Here is a 16,191-nt window from a genome sequence, read left to right as displayed (position 1 = left end):
TGTCCTCCCATTTATTGAGGTCTTCTTTAATTTCTTTGTAGTTTTCCATGGACAAATCCTTTACATCCTGAGTTAAATTTATTCCTAAACTTTCCTTGGGGGGCGGTCTGATGGTGGCTTAATGGCAGAATTCTTATCTGCCATGCTGGAGACCTAGGTTCAATTCCCGGTGCCTGCTCAAGCAACAACAACAAAAACTTTCCTCTGGGAATTTTTTTTATTTCCCAGAGCATATAAAAGTTATGTTTACATTATCCTGTAGTCTGGTAAGTGTACAATAGCATTATGTCTTAAAAAAAAGTACATACCTTAATTATTTAAGTAACACATAAACCCAGAGTGAACGCATGCTGTTAGAAAAATGGCATCAACAGATTTGCTCAACACAAGATTGCTGTAAATTTGTTTTTTTAAAAAAAGGCAGTATTTGCGAAGTGTAATAAAACAAGCACAATAAAATGGTGTATTCCTGTATTTTGTTTTTACCTCAACTTATGATAGGATTGTTCCTCTTTAATACTAGGTTAGTAGTTTGAGCCAAGATAGAGTTCCTTTTGAATATGAAAATTGTTTTTTCCCCTTCTTGCTTTGAATATCTGCAGATTTTGTGTTTGCCCTTATTATATTATTTCAGCTCATTAATAACATTGTTGAATAAGAGTAGGCTCAAAGGCGGAGATCTGGAGTCCTCTGTGAACTTAATAATCCCTGTATACAAAATACTTTAACTGTCTATCACTGTATCTCTTTGCCTTGATGCGCCAGCCACATAACCCTGTCAGAAATGGAAAAAAAGGTTACTTTCTATATTTGTGGCACTCCCTGATCTGCTAACCAAGTAGCCTGAATTTCAAGGGGAAATGGAATTTTTTTGCATGATACATTCTCAGGGAATCCTGTTGCCTCCTATTAATGACCATCATCTTTTTTAGGGCTCGCCAAGCCAACTTGTGGAATTCATTCAGTATCAGTATCTGGGTTAACAGTGTGATTTATGAAAGATACTCTTTAAAAAAAAAAAGTCAGGTACCCTTTGCTCCTCTCCAGGCTTCTGGAATCTCTGACATTGTGTGTGACTTCTCAAAAAAATATATATATGTATATTTAGCAGCTGAGGTTATGGCATCATATCTGTAGTCACAGATATAATCTGGGCATCAGAAGTTTTTAATATTCACTTGTTTCCTCACCTGTTAGTGGTTATGGTTCTCTCTAACAGTTGTTCACTCTCTTATTTTTTAAAAATGTGACTTAGGTGAGTACCTCTTTACTTTTGGCCTCTGTTAAGTTACACTTTGTATTCCTCAAGGAATTTTCCTTCTTATTTCTAACATTATTTGTTGTCTTTAACGTTTTTCTTGAGCCTAACCTGTTTCCACCTTATTTTTTTCTAATACATATACATGTTTACATCACATTCTTGTTTTTGTGCCTTCATATTTTAGAATATGACTCAAAGAGCTCATAGTGAGGAGCACAGATTTCTTTATATTCATTACTTATGTATCTGACAAATTGCTTCCAATTTGTGGTTCATTGTAAGCCTTGTTTCTGAGTTGCCAGGCATAATCATGAAAACATATCCATTTTACCAACATTTTGTTTTTATTTCTACTTTTATAAAATGTAGATGTGTTTAACTGAATTTGTGTCCCTTTTGTTAGTGTTACTCATTTTATCACTAAACTATTTGGAAATGACGTGCAGTTATATCACTTCCAAATCCCACCTAAAGTACCCTTATCAGTAAGAAATGGTAACACTGTAAATTGCCTTATTTCTGCCTGAGGGATTCAGAAGAATTAACATATCCATGAATAGTAAATTATTTTAACCTCTCTCTTTGCCAAAGGTTATTGTTTTAAAAACATCCCTAGGAATCTGCAATTGGTAAATAATTAGCCATCCTGTTTATCTTACATTACCAACTTATTAAGTATTTTCACTGGCATGAATATAGTTGTTACATCTGCATTTTTATGGTTTCTGTTATTTCATTAGGAACAAGTAAATGGAAATGCTGGAGAAGCCAGCTCAACTGAGTTTGAAAGCTCTGAGTTTGATGAGGCTGAGACAGAACATCTCCCTAGCAGGGATCCTCTCTCAGTTAGTGAGGATGCTTCCAGTGATGAAGACAGCAGTGAGTATGAGGACTGTCGGGAGGAGGAGGAAGAAGATTGGCAGACATGTTCAGAAGAAGATGGTTACCTTGACGAAGAGTCTTGTGGCCACGACTGGAAGGAAAGCTGTGCTGCGGATTCTGAGGCTCAGGAAAGGAAAACCCCACAGAAGAGTCAAACACACAATAATAGCCACTTAGTATCGAAGCAGGAATTACTGGAGATCTTTAAGCAGCTGCACACTGGGAAGAAGGTGAAGGATGGGCAGTTTACTGTTGGATTGGTAAGATGATGTATGTTATAAAATTGTTCCCACTGTGGAGATCTTCATTCTCCGTTCTTTGGTGGCAAAACTGGGAACCCAGAGACCAGTTAGGCTTCTGGAATCGTAGGAAACATTATTGCACTTGTGTTGCCCCTGGCCCTGTGGGAGTAAGCAGTATGACATTCAAAGCCTAAAGAAGTGAACTTTCTCAAGGCTTATATTTGTTATACCCCAGTGTATATTAAATATCGTCTCCAGTCTCTTTCCATCTCTGCTGTTCACATCTTGAAAATTACTGAGAGACTAGAATGAGAGAGCTTTTCGTATTATCTTTAGACTTCCAATCCCAGTATTCTTACCTTTTTCTGTATTTTTGGCATTCTGTGATCCTTGGTATTTGTCAACTTACACTGTGAATGTCTCACATGCATATCAGGGGGATTCCAAAATCTTGGGGCCAGGCAAAATAAGACAGATGCTTTCAAGACAAATACTACTTAGAAAATGGAGAAAAGATCACATCCCTAATTATGTATCCAAAGGGGGCTATAAATTTCCCCAAACTCCAGAGCAATACAACGTGGCTTCATGTGGCTTTGTCCTTAGCTAAGGAGATGTAATTATGTTAGGTAAGGTACCGTAAAGATGATCTTTCCAGAAGAACAAAAAGTAGAAGAAAGGAAATCCCAGCAAGTTTGTTTTCTAGCTCTTATGTTATGTGCCGAGTAACAATTCTTTCTGAGCCCCCTTACCCCTTTCGAAAAGAAAAAGTTCTAATTTAAATGACTATATAGACATTTTGGTGTACTGTTAAAAAGAATTGTCTCTGGGGTCAGACCTAGGTATAATTCCCACTTTGAACTAATTTGCTGTGAACCTTGGGAAAGTTACATTATTTCTCTGAGTTTAAGGCTTAATTTGGTAAATACTGTTGGTAAAAGTTAATTTTTCACATTCATTGGATGGTACAGCTACTCTTGCATATTAATTCATTTCTTTCTCACTTTTAAGAAAATGCAAAGCAGTCTCCCTCCTTTTCTGGATTTCTTACTCTGGAAACTAATATCTAGAACAGATTCATTTACTCATTCTACAAACATTTATTGAGTACCTGCCACAAGCATTCTGCTGGGTCCTAGCAGTAGCTCTGTAGGCAGGACAGTTACAGTCCCCATTCTATAATTTGCTGACCTAAAGGAAAAGAATTCCAAGCATAAAGACTGTTAAGGAGAGAAAGAAAGTTCAGTACCCAATGGGAGTATATAATGAAGGACCCAAATCCGAGGGGAAGGGGTTTGTAGCAAGAGCCCCCAAACAACTTTTAAACTGTCTTCTGTGAAGTTTTTTATTGTGTTCAAGGAATGGCAAGTGATTGACTGGTTGAGGTTTGAAGAGTGATGAAATTTATGACTGGAATAGTGAAAGTATATGCATTGTGAGTTTTGTATTAGGGTTGAAAGTTTTGAGGTTTGTCAGCTTGACAAGGGAGTCATGTCACACAGGGAGTTGGATTTGAAGGCATTAGGGAAAACCAGGTGTGCTTATCACTTTATCTAAGAACTACTTTTGTTCCTTTATATGATCCCACTTTATCTGTGGCAACATGAAATTTCAGATTTATTGATAATGTTGAGGGGAGTTGGCAAGAACGATTATTGTCCCACCCTAAACCTAGGAGTAGTTAACTTACATCAAATCATTATGCCATTTTAATTTTTTAGCAAGCAGGATAGAAACTAGCTAAAAAGTTTTAAAAATTAAAAATATTTATTGTAATTATTAAAATGTTTGTCAACAAACACAGAGCATCTATTTCAAATAATACTCTGAAATGACGAGTTGCTTGTGCTAGTGTTAGGGCCATTTACTTAGTATTTTTAGATATACTATTTGTCTTCTGTTCAGTAATTTCTGAGTCTTTTCTAGGTGGGCTACCCTAATGTTGGTAAAAGCTCAACAATCAATACCATCATGGGCAACAAGAAAGTTTCTGTGTCTGCCACACCTGGTCACACCAAGCATTTTCAGGTATTTTTGCAACATTAACCTCTATATTTCCTTCTCACCCACTCCCTCCCTCTCTGGGTATGTGTTGCAAATCTTTGTGCTGCTCTTCTTCATCTGCTGTGTACCCATCATAAATCTCTAACTTGTCTTTCAGACTCTGTATGTAGAGCCTGGCCTGTGCTTGTGTGATTGTCCAGGTCTCGTGATGCCATCCTTTGTCTCTACCAAGGCAGAGATGATTTGCAGTGGTATCCTTCCAATAGACCAGATGAGAGATCACATCCCACCTGTGTCACTAATATCCTTTCTTCTTCAGAAGGAATCTGGTTGTTATATGTGTACTGGGGCTTCAAGTTTGATTTAACATTGCTTACGGCAGCGTTTGATGGATTCAGTTTTGATACCTTACGAGTGGAGAATCTAAAATGCTTTCTAGTGATCTGCCCAAGTTTATACAGTGAGATAGCATTAGGACTTCAGAATTAGAACCTCATCTCCTGATTTTTGCAATTTAGCCTGGTATAATTGGAAAAATATTATCTCATTTAATTCTCAAAACAACTCTTAAGGCAGGTATTACTGTTAATCCCATGCCCTCATACATGAGGAAACTGAGGCACCGAGAAGTTAAATAATTTGCCCAAGATCTCACAATTAATATGAGATAGCTTAGAAATTCTGCTACTTCTTGATCTGTTGATCTGTTAAAAACTGATCAGGACTAAGATTTTACCCTGCTTTTAAGCTAACAAGGTAAGTTTGTTACTGTTTCATCGATTGCTTGCCACAGAAATTGGCAAACTAATTTGGTAGCATGTAAGTAAAGTAAAATTTCAGGCCCTGAACAGTTCTCAGCAAGATCCTTAATGACTACATTTGAGACCACACCTTTTTGTTTCCCTCAATTTCTGTTTTCTCTTAGAAGAAATAAGGAATAAGAATTAGTTTATCCAGGATTAGTAAAATATGGTCTGTAAAGAGCAGTATTTATTAAAAGAAATGCAGTAAACCTTATGGTAATGTGGGTAAATCTGAAAGTACTATACAGTATATACATATATAGTTAGTGTGACATCATATTTGTAAAAATCTCCATATCATAAAACACTATTCCTAGGTACATATCTGTAAAAATATGAAAAGTGGGTTGAAGGATGCACACAAACTGCTTCCCTCTGGGTAGGGAGGTGGGGCTGATAAATGTTTTAAAAGTTCAAGTTTTGCACATGATTTTTTAAGAACTAAAATATTGTTATCCTTGGTAGTTGGCAGCACTATTGTTATATTATTTGTGCTTTTTTGTATTGTTTAAACCACTGTAAATTAATAAGCAAACATACATTGCACTTGCTCTAAGCCAGATACTGGCTTACCTTAAGTACTGTGGAGGATAAAGCATCAATTAGACCCAGATCTCACCTTAAGTGTTCTGTCCATGGGGGTATAAGGCCTGTACATAAGTAACTGATACAAGGTAAAATGCTGTAAGTGACTTAAGAAAAATACAAATAAGATGCTGTGGAAGATTATTAGATAAGGGAAGAAAAGATAACCTCTCCTTGCATAGTTGTAAGGATTTGGAAGCAAAGATTTTCTTTGTGCTTTATTTGTTTGGAAAATTTCATGAATTGTTGGTTTATTTAGAATCTTGCTTTTCACGGTAAAAATATGTCATCTTTAAGGTCTATTTCAGAGATTTTTTTTTTTTTTTTCACATTGTGAAAGCTATATCATTATTCAGTCATCATCAAGAAACATGGCTACTGGAACACAACTCTACATTTTCAGGCAATTCCCTCCAGCCTCTCCATTACATCTTGGTTAACAAGGTGTTATCTACTTAATGTGTAAGAATAACCTCCAGAGGAACCTCTTGACTCTGTTTGGAATCTCTCGACTCTGGAATCTCTCAGCCATTGACACTTTGTCTCATTTCACTCTTCCCCCTTTTGGTCAAGAAGGTTTTCTCAATCCCTTGATGCTGGGTCTCAGCTCATTCTAGAGTTTTTCTCAATCCCTTGATGCTGAATCTCAGCTCATTCTGGGATTTCTGTCCCACATTGCCAGGAAGATCCACACCCCTGGGAGTCATGTCCCACGTAGATGAGGAGAGTGGTGAGTTTGCTTGCTGTGTTGGCTGGAGAGAGAGGCCACATCTGAGCAACAAAAGAGGTTCTCTTGGGGGTGACCCTTAGGCCTAATTTTAAGTAGGCTTGACCTGTCCCCTGTGGGGTTAAGTTTCATATGAACAAACTCCAAGACTGGGGCAGAGATATTTTATATAGTTAATAATTTAAAGTGATTTTTTATCCATAAGGTTTTGTTTAAAAGAAAAATAGTCTTTTAATGAATGGCTGTACTCTTCCTTTAGGGAGGAAAAAGGGTGTTTTTCGTAGATAAACCATGTTCTGAGAAGCATTAGCACCAGAGCGAAGAGGGGTTCAATTCAGGGAAACAGATTTCTTGACAAGCTTATGTTTGTCATAATATTCCAAGACATGTTTTAGAAGCTACCTATGGAATTAATATCATAAAGCCTAGAGAAGATGAAGATCCGCTTCGACCTCCAACATCAGAAGAATTACTGACAGCTTATGGATGTGAGTTTTGATTTATTTTAAAACCTGTACAATTATATAGTTAATGAAAGAAATAATACTCTACAAAGAAACGTTCACAATTTTTTTCAGCATTTCTTTTGTCGTCTTGTTTTGATGCTTTTATTGTTGCTTAACCTTGCCTAAAAAATGAGCTCCAGGTGGCTGATTTGGTGGTGGTTTCAGGGTTGAACAGTAAGTGAGGGAGAACTGCTACCTTGAAAGAATTTCACTTTAATGAATTAAGTGCTTGTTAGAGTTAGGAAAAAAAATGTTTTCTATTCCTTGCCTCTTCCCCAGGTCTGATCGTTCCTAACCTTAAGAGTAAAAATCGAATCTTGGGAAGCTAGCTGTCCTCCCTCTTCTCTCCTCTGTTTCCCCAGAGCAAGGTTAACGCGCCCTCAGGGAGCTCAGGACCTCAGGGCTTTGCCCTTCTCATGGTGCCCAAGTCACAGGGTTTCTGATCTGAGGCTACTGTTGGCTTTTTCTGGAGTCTTCTCCCAAATGGGGAAGAAAATGGGGTATTAGGAAGAAAATTAATCTGGTTGTCAGAGAGGGATAGGAAAATTATGAGAAAAATGTTAGAAGGGAAAGCCCTCAGAAATTGGGATAGAGTGGAGATTGGTTAGGACAGGGACACAAAGTATCCCCTCTCATCCCTTCCATTTGTCTCCTGTAAACCTTGTTTGACATTAAAATGAGTCCATAGATATGCCATCTTCATGTTTTACCCCACTTCCACATGGGAGTTATCTTTGCCTATCATTTCTCCCAATTTGTGTGTTATTTACTTACCTTAAATGCAAACTTTAAAGGTGGTCTGGAGAACCTTTGTCTACCTAAAGAGACAGCAAGAATAGAGACATTTCCATGCAGGTGTGTCTTGGCTTTTAAGGAATTTCCACTGGCTAGGAAGGGGTTCAAGTATTAACTAACAGAGAGAAATGATTTGACATGACCCACTCTTAAATCAGATTTTGAATTTAATCTTAATTGAGAGAGCTAATAAAATTGGAGTAAGGGAAAGGCCAGTTAGTTTCCAAAAAACAGGATGACTATGCACACTGAGTTTCTAAGATCACTATCTGCAGGTCTGTGCAGACTAAAGTTCCTGGTAGTTAAGACGTATAAGAGAAATTTTGTAGAGGAGAGTTTTAGAAATATGTTTAAAAGGTATTACTAAATTACTCTTGTTAAATTGCATTTTTCTTTATTACTCGTTTTAATTTGCATTTCTTTACTTATGAAGTTTACTATCCTCCCATGTCGTTTTGGCCATTTATATTTCATTTGGGAATTGCCTTTGTTTTAACAATTTGTAGACATTCTTTGTTACATGTGCTGCAGATATTTTCCCATTTACTTTTATTCATGGTTATTTTAAACCTGCAGAAGTTGACGATTTCACTAGACTGTTTTTTTCCATTTTGGCTTTGCTGTATTTGGTGTTTTACTTGGGGAGGCCTTCCCTATCCCCAAAGGATAAAACTGTGTACTATAATTTCTTTTGTATAAGTTTTTAAATTTTTAGTCTGTCTAAATTTATTTTTTGTGTATGGTGTGAATTAGGGTTCTGTTTTCTTCTAAACTGAAAAAGCCAACACACACAGCTAGATTAAAGTCCTTGTTCTTAAGCACACCAAACTCTAATTCAAGGAATCTTTGCTTTATATTTGGGAAATAGGGGAAAAATGTAGGTGTATCAAATAAGAAAACTTCCTCTATTGCTGTTGGTTTTGTAATATTGATGATATATAGTGTTCTCCTCCCAGTGACCTGATAAATATTTCAGTTAAAGGGGTAGAAGAAATTACTGGAGTAGAGAGAAATCTAGTGTATTTGTTATGGCTTGGTGCCAGGTAGTGGTTAGGATAGCCTGTCAAACAGGTAGTGGTTAGGGTAGCCTATCAAACAACTATGTTGTCTCTGCTCCTGGATTAGTGAATATTTTTAATGCTAACTAAAATATTTATATAATGATAGTTATGTGATTTTTTAAAAAGATAGAATAAGGATGTATTGTTAGTATAGTAATGAAAAAAAAACTTTCTGTCCCTCAGTTGTTTTGATTGTGATATTCTGTCTAATTTAGGTATTGTAAAATACATTTTTTCTCACAGATATGCGAGGATTCATGACAGCTCATGGGCAGCCAGACCAACCTCGGTCTGCACGATACATCCTGAAGGATTATGTCAGTGTATGTGACCTTGCTTCTTACTGCTTTTGAATAAGCACATCTTCTTTTTCTCCATTAGTGTGTCCTAGATAATGGCATCCTGTTAAATTATAAAGGATATGTTTTTTCATTTGGATTATATTATAACTAGGGTCGTGTTTTTGATCCAGAGGAATTAGCATCATGTAAATCATTCAGTGATAGATGGACAGCATATCATGAATGGTGAAGAGCTCTGAATACTATTAATTAATGAAAAGAATAAATTTATGCCTCTTGTTATTCCATCTCCTACAGCCCTTGTCTCTATCATTACTATTATCACAGTCTTCCTTATGGGGTATCTGTTTACATGCCTGCCTCAATAGTATCAATAATAATAATAGGTAACATTTATCAAAAGCTTATTCTGTTAAGGATTGTTACAAATGTCTTATATATATTATCCCTTTGGAAGGCATAACAAGTCTGTGAGGGTACTATCCCCATATTACAAATGAGAACATGATTAAGTTTGGGGTTTTCCCCATGAGTAAAGTAATAATAGTAGCTAGATCATGGGATTATTATAGGGAATAAATGAGAATAGTGGATATATGCCAAGCACTAAAGTTCAGTTGCTGGCACAAAATAAGTCCATGATAATTATTAGGTATTAAAGGTAAGTTTAATTCTTTCCATTGAATTTTAATAATTCAATGTTATTAAAAATAAACATTGTAGGGATCTGTTAGTAACAGGTTGTGAGGATTTGGCTTTATTCCCTTTTCTCAGGATAGCATCAGTGGGACCTCTTCAAGAATAGAAATAAAAATGGACAGCCATTTTCTCTTGCCTTCAATTGAAGAAGTAGTTAATGGAATATTTGTGGGGATAAATCATTCATTTACAGTTTATGACACTGTAGAGGATGCAAAGATAAATTAAAAAACAGTCACAGCTTTCAGAGCATTTGTGGTGGAAAGGCAAATATGCACCCAGTGAACAACTGCATCCCTGCATACAGGAACCTAGGAGTTATTTTGATTTAAGTATTCCATCCCAGTGTTTCCATTATTACTGTCATAATGGCCAGATTGTGCCCTAGATTTTATTTTGGAGTATATTCACCATAATTGTAATCATATAAACATACTGAAGAATGCTTTCATAGAAATACAAACGAAGTTAAAAAGCAGCAGGGGTCAGTAAAGGAAGAAAGATTTCATTCTAGTCTGGGGTGATATGGGAAGATTTTATGGAGGAGGTAGCATTTGAGCAGGGCCTTGGAAACTGGGTTGGCTTTAGAAAGAAAAAATGGTGGTGGGAGGGGCTGGGTGTTGCATAGGGAAGACCTTTTTTAGTTAGAAGGAACCCATGGGCTGAGGTAAGATTTATTTTAAGTGTGGTTTAACTTTAAGCCTGCTGGCTGTGTTGATGAACTTTGTTAGAATAGAATTTAGTCTGGTTATATGTGTTACCAATTTTGAAAAAGTAGAATGCTATAAATAAGTGAGAAAAGAATACTAAAATGTAATTTAATAATCTTTAACAATTCAGAAAATAATTTTCAATTTTAAAACACCAAGATTGTCATTGGGATATTCGAACACTTTTGTTGCAGTTGACTGAAAACCTTCAGCTTAGCTTAATCAGAAAGAGGAAATTATTCTAAAGGGTACAGAGAGGTGGGGGGTAGAGTGGTCTCTCGAAGTCTGTGCCCTCAATATTTCTTTTTCTGTTTAAAAAAAGTTGTAGGTTTACAGGGAAATCAGAATATATAGAGTTCCCATATACCCAACCCTATTTTTTAAATTTGCAGTATAATTATACACTTACTACAGTCAGTAGTTTACATTAGGGTTCACTGTGCTGTGCAGTTGTGGTTGGTTAGTTGGTTGGTTTTTAGTTTTTTATTCTAGTAAATGCATACCTCCCATAATATCCCCCTTTGACTGCATTCAGATATACAATCCAGTAGTGTCGATTACTTTCACAGCATTGTGCTACCATCACCACCATCCAGTTCCCAATCTTTTCTATCACCCCAGACAGAAATTCTGTACTAATTAAGCATTAATGCCCCACTCCACCCCAACCCCTGGTAACCTGTATTCTAGTTTCTGACTCTGAGTTTACTCCTTCTAATTATTTCACATCAGTAAGATTATGTAATATCTTCCTGTTTGTGTCTGGCTGATGTCATCAAAGTTTGTCCATATTGTCACATGTATCAGAACGTCATTCCTTTTCATGGTGGAATAATATTCCCTTGTATGTCTGTACCACATTTTGTTTATCCATTCATCAGTTGATGGATACTTGGCTTGCTTCCATCTTTTGGTAACTGTGAATAATGCTGCTCTGAACATTGATGTGCAACTATCTCTTTGAGACCCTATTTTCAGTTCTTTTGGATATATCCCTGAATGCATCTTGAATGCCATCAGAACTCTGTCATTGTCTCTGTTTTTCTTTGCATACATTTCGTCCATTGGCTTTCGCATGTCATCTTCTTTACACCTCTACTCTGCATGGCGCCAGTATGGCTGCTGACAGCTCCTTTGTTTCGTAGCTTGCAGTCTAGGTACCCAAGAGCTCCTGTGACAGCTGTAGATGGGAGAGAGGAGACAATTCCAAGAGAAGGATTATTAGGTACACAGGCCATAGTGATTATTGAAATTACTTGTGATGGTACATCATCCTGCCTCATGGCCACACTGATTTGTCTAGGGGTTGCCACCTAACCTATACTGAGCCAGTCAGTTCTTTCTGAGGAATTTTTTGAATTTTCATCTTCTACGTGGACTTTATGATAAAATATAATTTTCTCTTTTGTATTTGACATGTAAAGCAGTGGGATAACAGTTCAGTGACCATATTTGGGGATAAATTATATAGTGTGTATATGTTGTGAAGTTGAATGAAAGCTATAGTTTTCATTTCCACAGATAATAAGTGCCAAATACATAAAAAATTAAGGGGGGGGGGGGGGAGCCATCCATGTAATGTGTAGAAGAAGCAGAGGGAGAGAGGCCAGAACATGGTCTGGAAGCTCAGAATTTGAGGGAAGGTTTCAGTCATGAAGGATACTAGAGAACTGAATCATAGTGTACCTAGTTGGAAATACCTCCTCTGAGGACTTTTTCTTTCTCCTGGGGTAACACAGAGGCCCTTACAATGCACTTTTATCATTCATGTTGTCTTTGTAGGGTAAACTGCTCTACTGTCATCCTCCTCCTGGAACTGATCCTGTGACTTTTCAGCATCAACACCAGCAACTCCTGGAGAACAAAATGAATGGCAATGAAATAAAAGTTCAGCCAGGCAGAAGTAAAAGAGCAAAACAGATTGAAAATGCAGTTGACAGAAGTTTTTTTCATCAAGTAAGTTTTAACGTTTTTATTTAACTTCTGATCCAACACATTTTTTAAAAATAAGCTTTATTGAGATATCATTCACGTACCATACGATTCACCTTTTAAAATGTACAGTTCTTTTTTTTTTTGTATATTCAGAGTTGTATAACCATCACTACAGTTAACTTTAAAACATTTTATCACCCCAAAGAGAAACTCCATGACCTTCAGTCATCACCACCCCCAACCTGACCCCAGCTCTCCTACCCTCACCTCCATCCCAGTCCTAGGAAACTACTAATCTACTTTCTCTATGGATTTACCTCTTCTAAACACATCATAAAAATGGAACCATATAATGTGTGGCCTTTTGTGACTGGCTCCTGTCACATGTCTGCTTTCAAGGTTCATCCTTGTGCCATTTATCCAAATGTAAAAGTATTCCATTCTTTTTTGTAGCCAAATATCTTCTGTTATATAGATATATGCCACATTCTGTTTTATTCCCACCAGCAGTTTATGGGGATCCAGTTTTTCCACATCCTCACCGATATGTATTATAGTCTCTTTATTTTAACCATCTTAGTCGTTATGAAGTGACATCTCATTGCCATTTTGTTTTACATTGAGCATCTTTAAATTATTTTAGTTGACTGCTGTATCCAAAACAAAGTTAACTAGAGAATGATTCTGTGCTCATACCGTGCTTTATCCAAGTGCCTCACACAAGCCTCCAAGGTGGCCAAGCAGATAATATCCCCATTTTACAACTGAGGACATTGAGGCTCAAGGAGATAGACTTACCCAAGGACACTTGTGTTAAGTCACAAAACTGGGATAGAATTTGGATATTTGAGATTCCCAGTTTGTGTTACTTCCAGATCTGTTCCAGTGCTAGGGAGACAATGACCACCAGTGTGAAAGATGACAAATTCTTTTTTGACCTTATAACCGTCATTTGAGCATTTAGGTTGAAATTTTAAATATTTATAAGAAGTTCTTAAAGGCCCTTATAAGAGATCAAAAAAATTATTATTAGTTGTAATCATTCATATTATTTCTAATATTAGCAATATTTTATAATTATAAGAAGATCATGAAATATTGCTTTATACTTGCAAATCATCTTGGATTAAAATTTTTTTCCTAAGTAAAGTTAAACTTTGTTTAGGTTTTTGTTGCTGTTTGATTTTGTTTTACTTAAATAGATGAAATAAAATCTCAGGTTTATAAAAAACACTTTTTTGATTTCCTATGTGTTAGCCATTATAGTAGGATTTGAAATAGAAAATGAATAAGATATAACTCTTGCTTTCGAGGGGTTCGCATTTTTGCCAAGGGAAGACAAATAAGTTAAATAAATAATATGACATGTTAATGATAGGACAGAATTGCACATTACGTACCTTGTAAATCCATATGAAGGAACAGTTAATCTGGAATCTTGGTCAGAGGAGGTGCTATTAAACTGGACTTTGATGGATGAATAAAAATATGCCAGTTGGGTTGATATCTACCACAGTCAAGATGGCGGTGTGAGAGATGCCACAGGGCTCCATCCCCCCACAGAAGCTTTAAATAGTCAGCAAGAACTGGCAGAACCATCTTTCTCAAAACTCCAGAAAACAGTTAAAGGACTGCAATAACAGGGCAAGAGCCAAATCAAGAAAAAAGGCTACTTAAAAGTACTAGGATCAACAGAATTAAAAGAATTTAGTGATAATTATATGTGGGGCTAAGGAAGATGGAGTAGCAGAAGTAGAGTGTGCTAGTTGGGCAGCTGGGCAGATACCTAAACTATTAAACAAAATGTAGAATGAAAAGCCAGTTTCTAAGGGAAACTAATTAATTTTGTTTGAGGCAGGTTGAGTTTGGATATCAAGATAGAGATTTTTCAACTCCTAGAATGAGCTGAGACTCAGCATCAAGGAATTGAGAAAACCTTGGCCAAAAGGGGGAAGAGCAAAATGAGACAAAATAAAGTGTCAGTGGCTGAGAGAGATTCCAAACAGAGTCACAAGATTTTATCCTGGAGGTTTGCTTACGCATTAAATAGATATCACCTTGTTAGTCAAGATGTAATGGAGAGGCTGGAGGGAACTGTCTGAAAATGTGGAGCTGTGTTCCAGTAGCCATATTTCTTGAAGATGATTATATAATGATACAGCTTTCACAATGTGACTGTGTGATTGTGAAAACCTTGTGTCTGATGCTCCTTTTATCTACCTTATCAACAGATGAGTAAAGCATGGAATAAAAATAAATAATAGGAACAAATATTAAAATAAATTTAGATTGAAATGCTAGTGATTGATGAAAGGGAGGGGTAAGGGGTATGTTATGTATGAAATTTTTTCTGTTGTCTTTTTATTTCTTTTTCTGAATTGATGCAAATGTTCTAAGAAATGATCATGATGATGAATATGCAACTATGTGATGATATTGTGAATTACTGATTATGTAGAATGGAATGATCATAAGTTAAGAATGTTTGCATTTGTTACATTTTTTTTTAATTTAAAAATTAATAAAAATTTTTCAGAAGACTAGTAGTTTAGTTATATTGATAGTTATAGATGGCATTTAAAGTTATGGGACTAAACAAGTTGATGGAGGAGAAAATAAGGGAGAAGAGAATAAATAGAGAACAGAATACTGGGAAACATCATTTAAAGATAAGGATAGAAAAGACAAAGAGATGGAAATCTGCTTTCATAAAACCAAGTGTTTACCCCCTTCTTTCTTGGTTTTATCTTGTCCATGAACAATACTGTTCATATTTCCTGATGGAAATAGCCTGCTGGCATTTCAAATAATGTTTTCTCTTATTCCTAGGAGAATGTGAGAGCTTTGACCAAAGGAATCCAGACTGTCATGGGCTACAAGCCTGGGAGTGTCCTGGTGACTGCAAGTAATATGAGAAGCTCAGAGAGCGGGGCTGGGAAGCCCTGGAAAAAACATGGCAACAAAAACAAAAAAGAGAAAAGCCGTAGGCTCTACAAGCACCTGGATATGTAAGCTCAGGTTGCCACAGAAATCGCATTTGCATTGTGCAACTAGAAAAAGACAGAAGCTGCTTGTTGCCTGTGGACCTTTTCCTAGGTGATAGCACTACAGAAAGGACCTCGCTGTTGGGGAGCACAGCTGCACCCAGCATGCTTGATTGCAAGACTGAGGGGCTCTTTGAAACACCACCCCTATCTGAAGTAGTCGCCTTGGAGTCTCAGAAACCTACACCTACAGAAGTCTAAACTGAAGATGAGTGAATGGATGATGGACTGATACATATTTGTGTAAATATATACACAAATGCATACTGATTTGAAAATATATTAAATTGCCATTAACATGTTTTATTGGTTTAAATAGATAACTGCCAATAGGATATACCACGTCCATTCTTTTAACAGTTTTAATTTTCCAAGATATGGCAGGGGGGTTAGATGGAATCTTTTGAGTATGTTGTTTAGATTAGTGATACTCAATTTGGGGGGTTATATCTAAACCTGACACACACCTACGTACACCTCTGATGGGGCAGAGTAAATACATCTTGAGATGGTAGATGATTATTTGGAGTTTTAAAAGCTTCTTGGGGAGGATCACCTATGTTGAAAGATTAAGCTCCTCTATCTGTAACATCCGACTTCTAATCATTCCTTTTATATTAGAGAAACTGGATTGG

At 36.5% G+C, this 16,191-nt stretch overlaps 1 protein-coding gene across 2 annotated transcripts in view; it reads left to right on the top strand.

Annotated features, from left to right (window-relative positions):
• Window positions 1-15,853, top strand: part of LSG1 (large 60S subunit nuclear export GTPase 1) — a 33,354-nt gene extending 17,501 nt beyond the window's left edge. The window contains exons 8-14 of one of the 2 annotated variants that reach the window (XM_077117919.1): window positions 2,002-2,403; window positions 4,312-4,413; window positions 4,547-4,690; window positions 6,869-6,992; window positions 9,110-9,189; window positions 12,360-12,533; window positions 15,342-15,853. In XM_077117919.1, the coding sequence (XP_076974034.1) occupies window positions 2,002-2,403; window positions 4,312-4,413; window positions 4,547-4,690; window positions 6,869-6,992; window positions 9,110-9,189; window positions 12,360-12,533; window positions 15,342-15,524 (1,209 nt within the window). In that variant the 3' untranslated portion in view covers window positions 15,525-15,853. The remainder of the gene's footprint in view (window positions 1-2,001; window positions 2,404-4,311; window positions 4,414-4,546; window positions 4,691-6,868; window positions 6,993-9,109; window positions 9,190-12,359; window positions 12,534-15,341) is intronic. The other variant, XM_077117920.1, reaches the window with a different exon arrangement.
• Window positions 15,854-16,191: the final 338 nt, after the last annotated feature.

The sequence above is a fragment of the Tamandua tetradactyla genome, chromosome 10 (genome assembly GCF_023851605.1).
Source record: "Tamandua tetradactyla isolate mTamTet1 chromosome 10, mTamTet1.pri, whole genome shotgun sequence".
NCBI classification, from domain to species: domain Eukaryota; kingdom Metazoa; phylum Chordata; class Mammalia; order Pilosa; family Myrmecophagidae; genus Tamandua; species Tamandua tetradactyla.
Note: the sequence above shows the minus strand (reverse complement) of the source record. Positions and strands in the feature narration are given on the sequence as shown.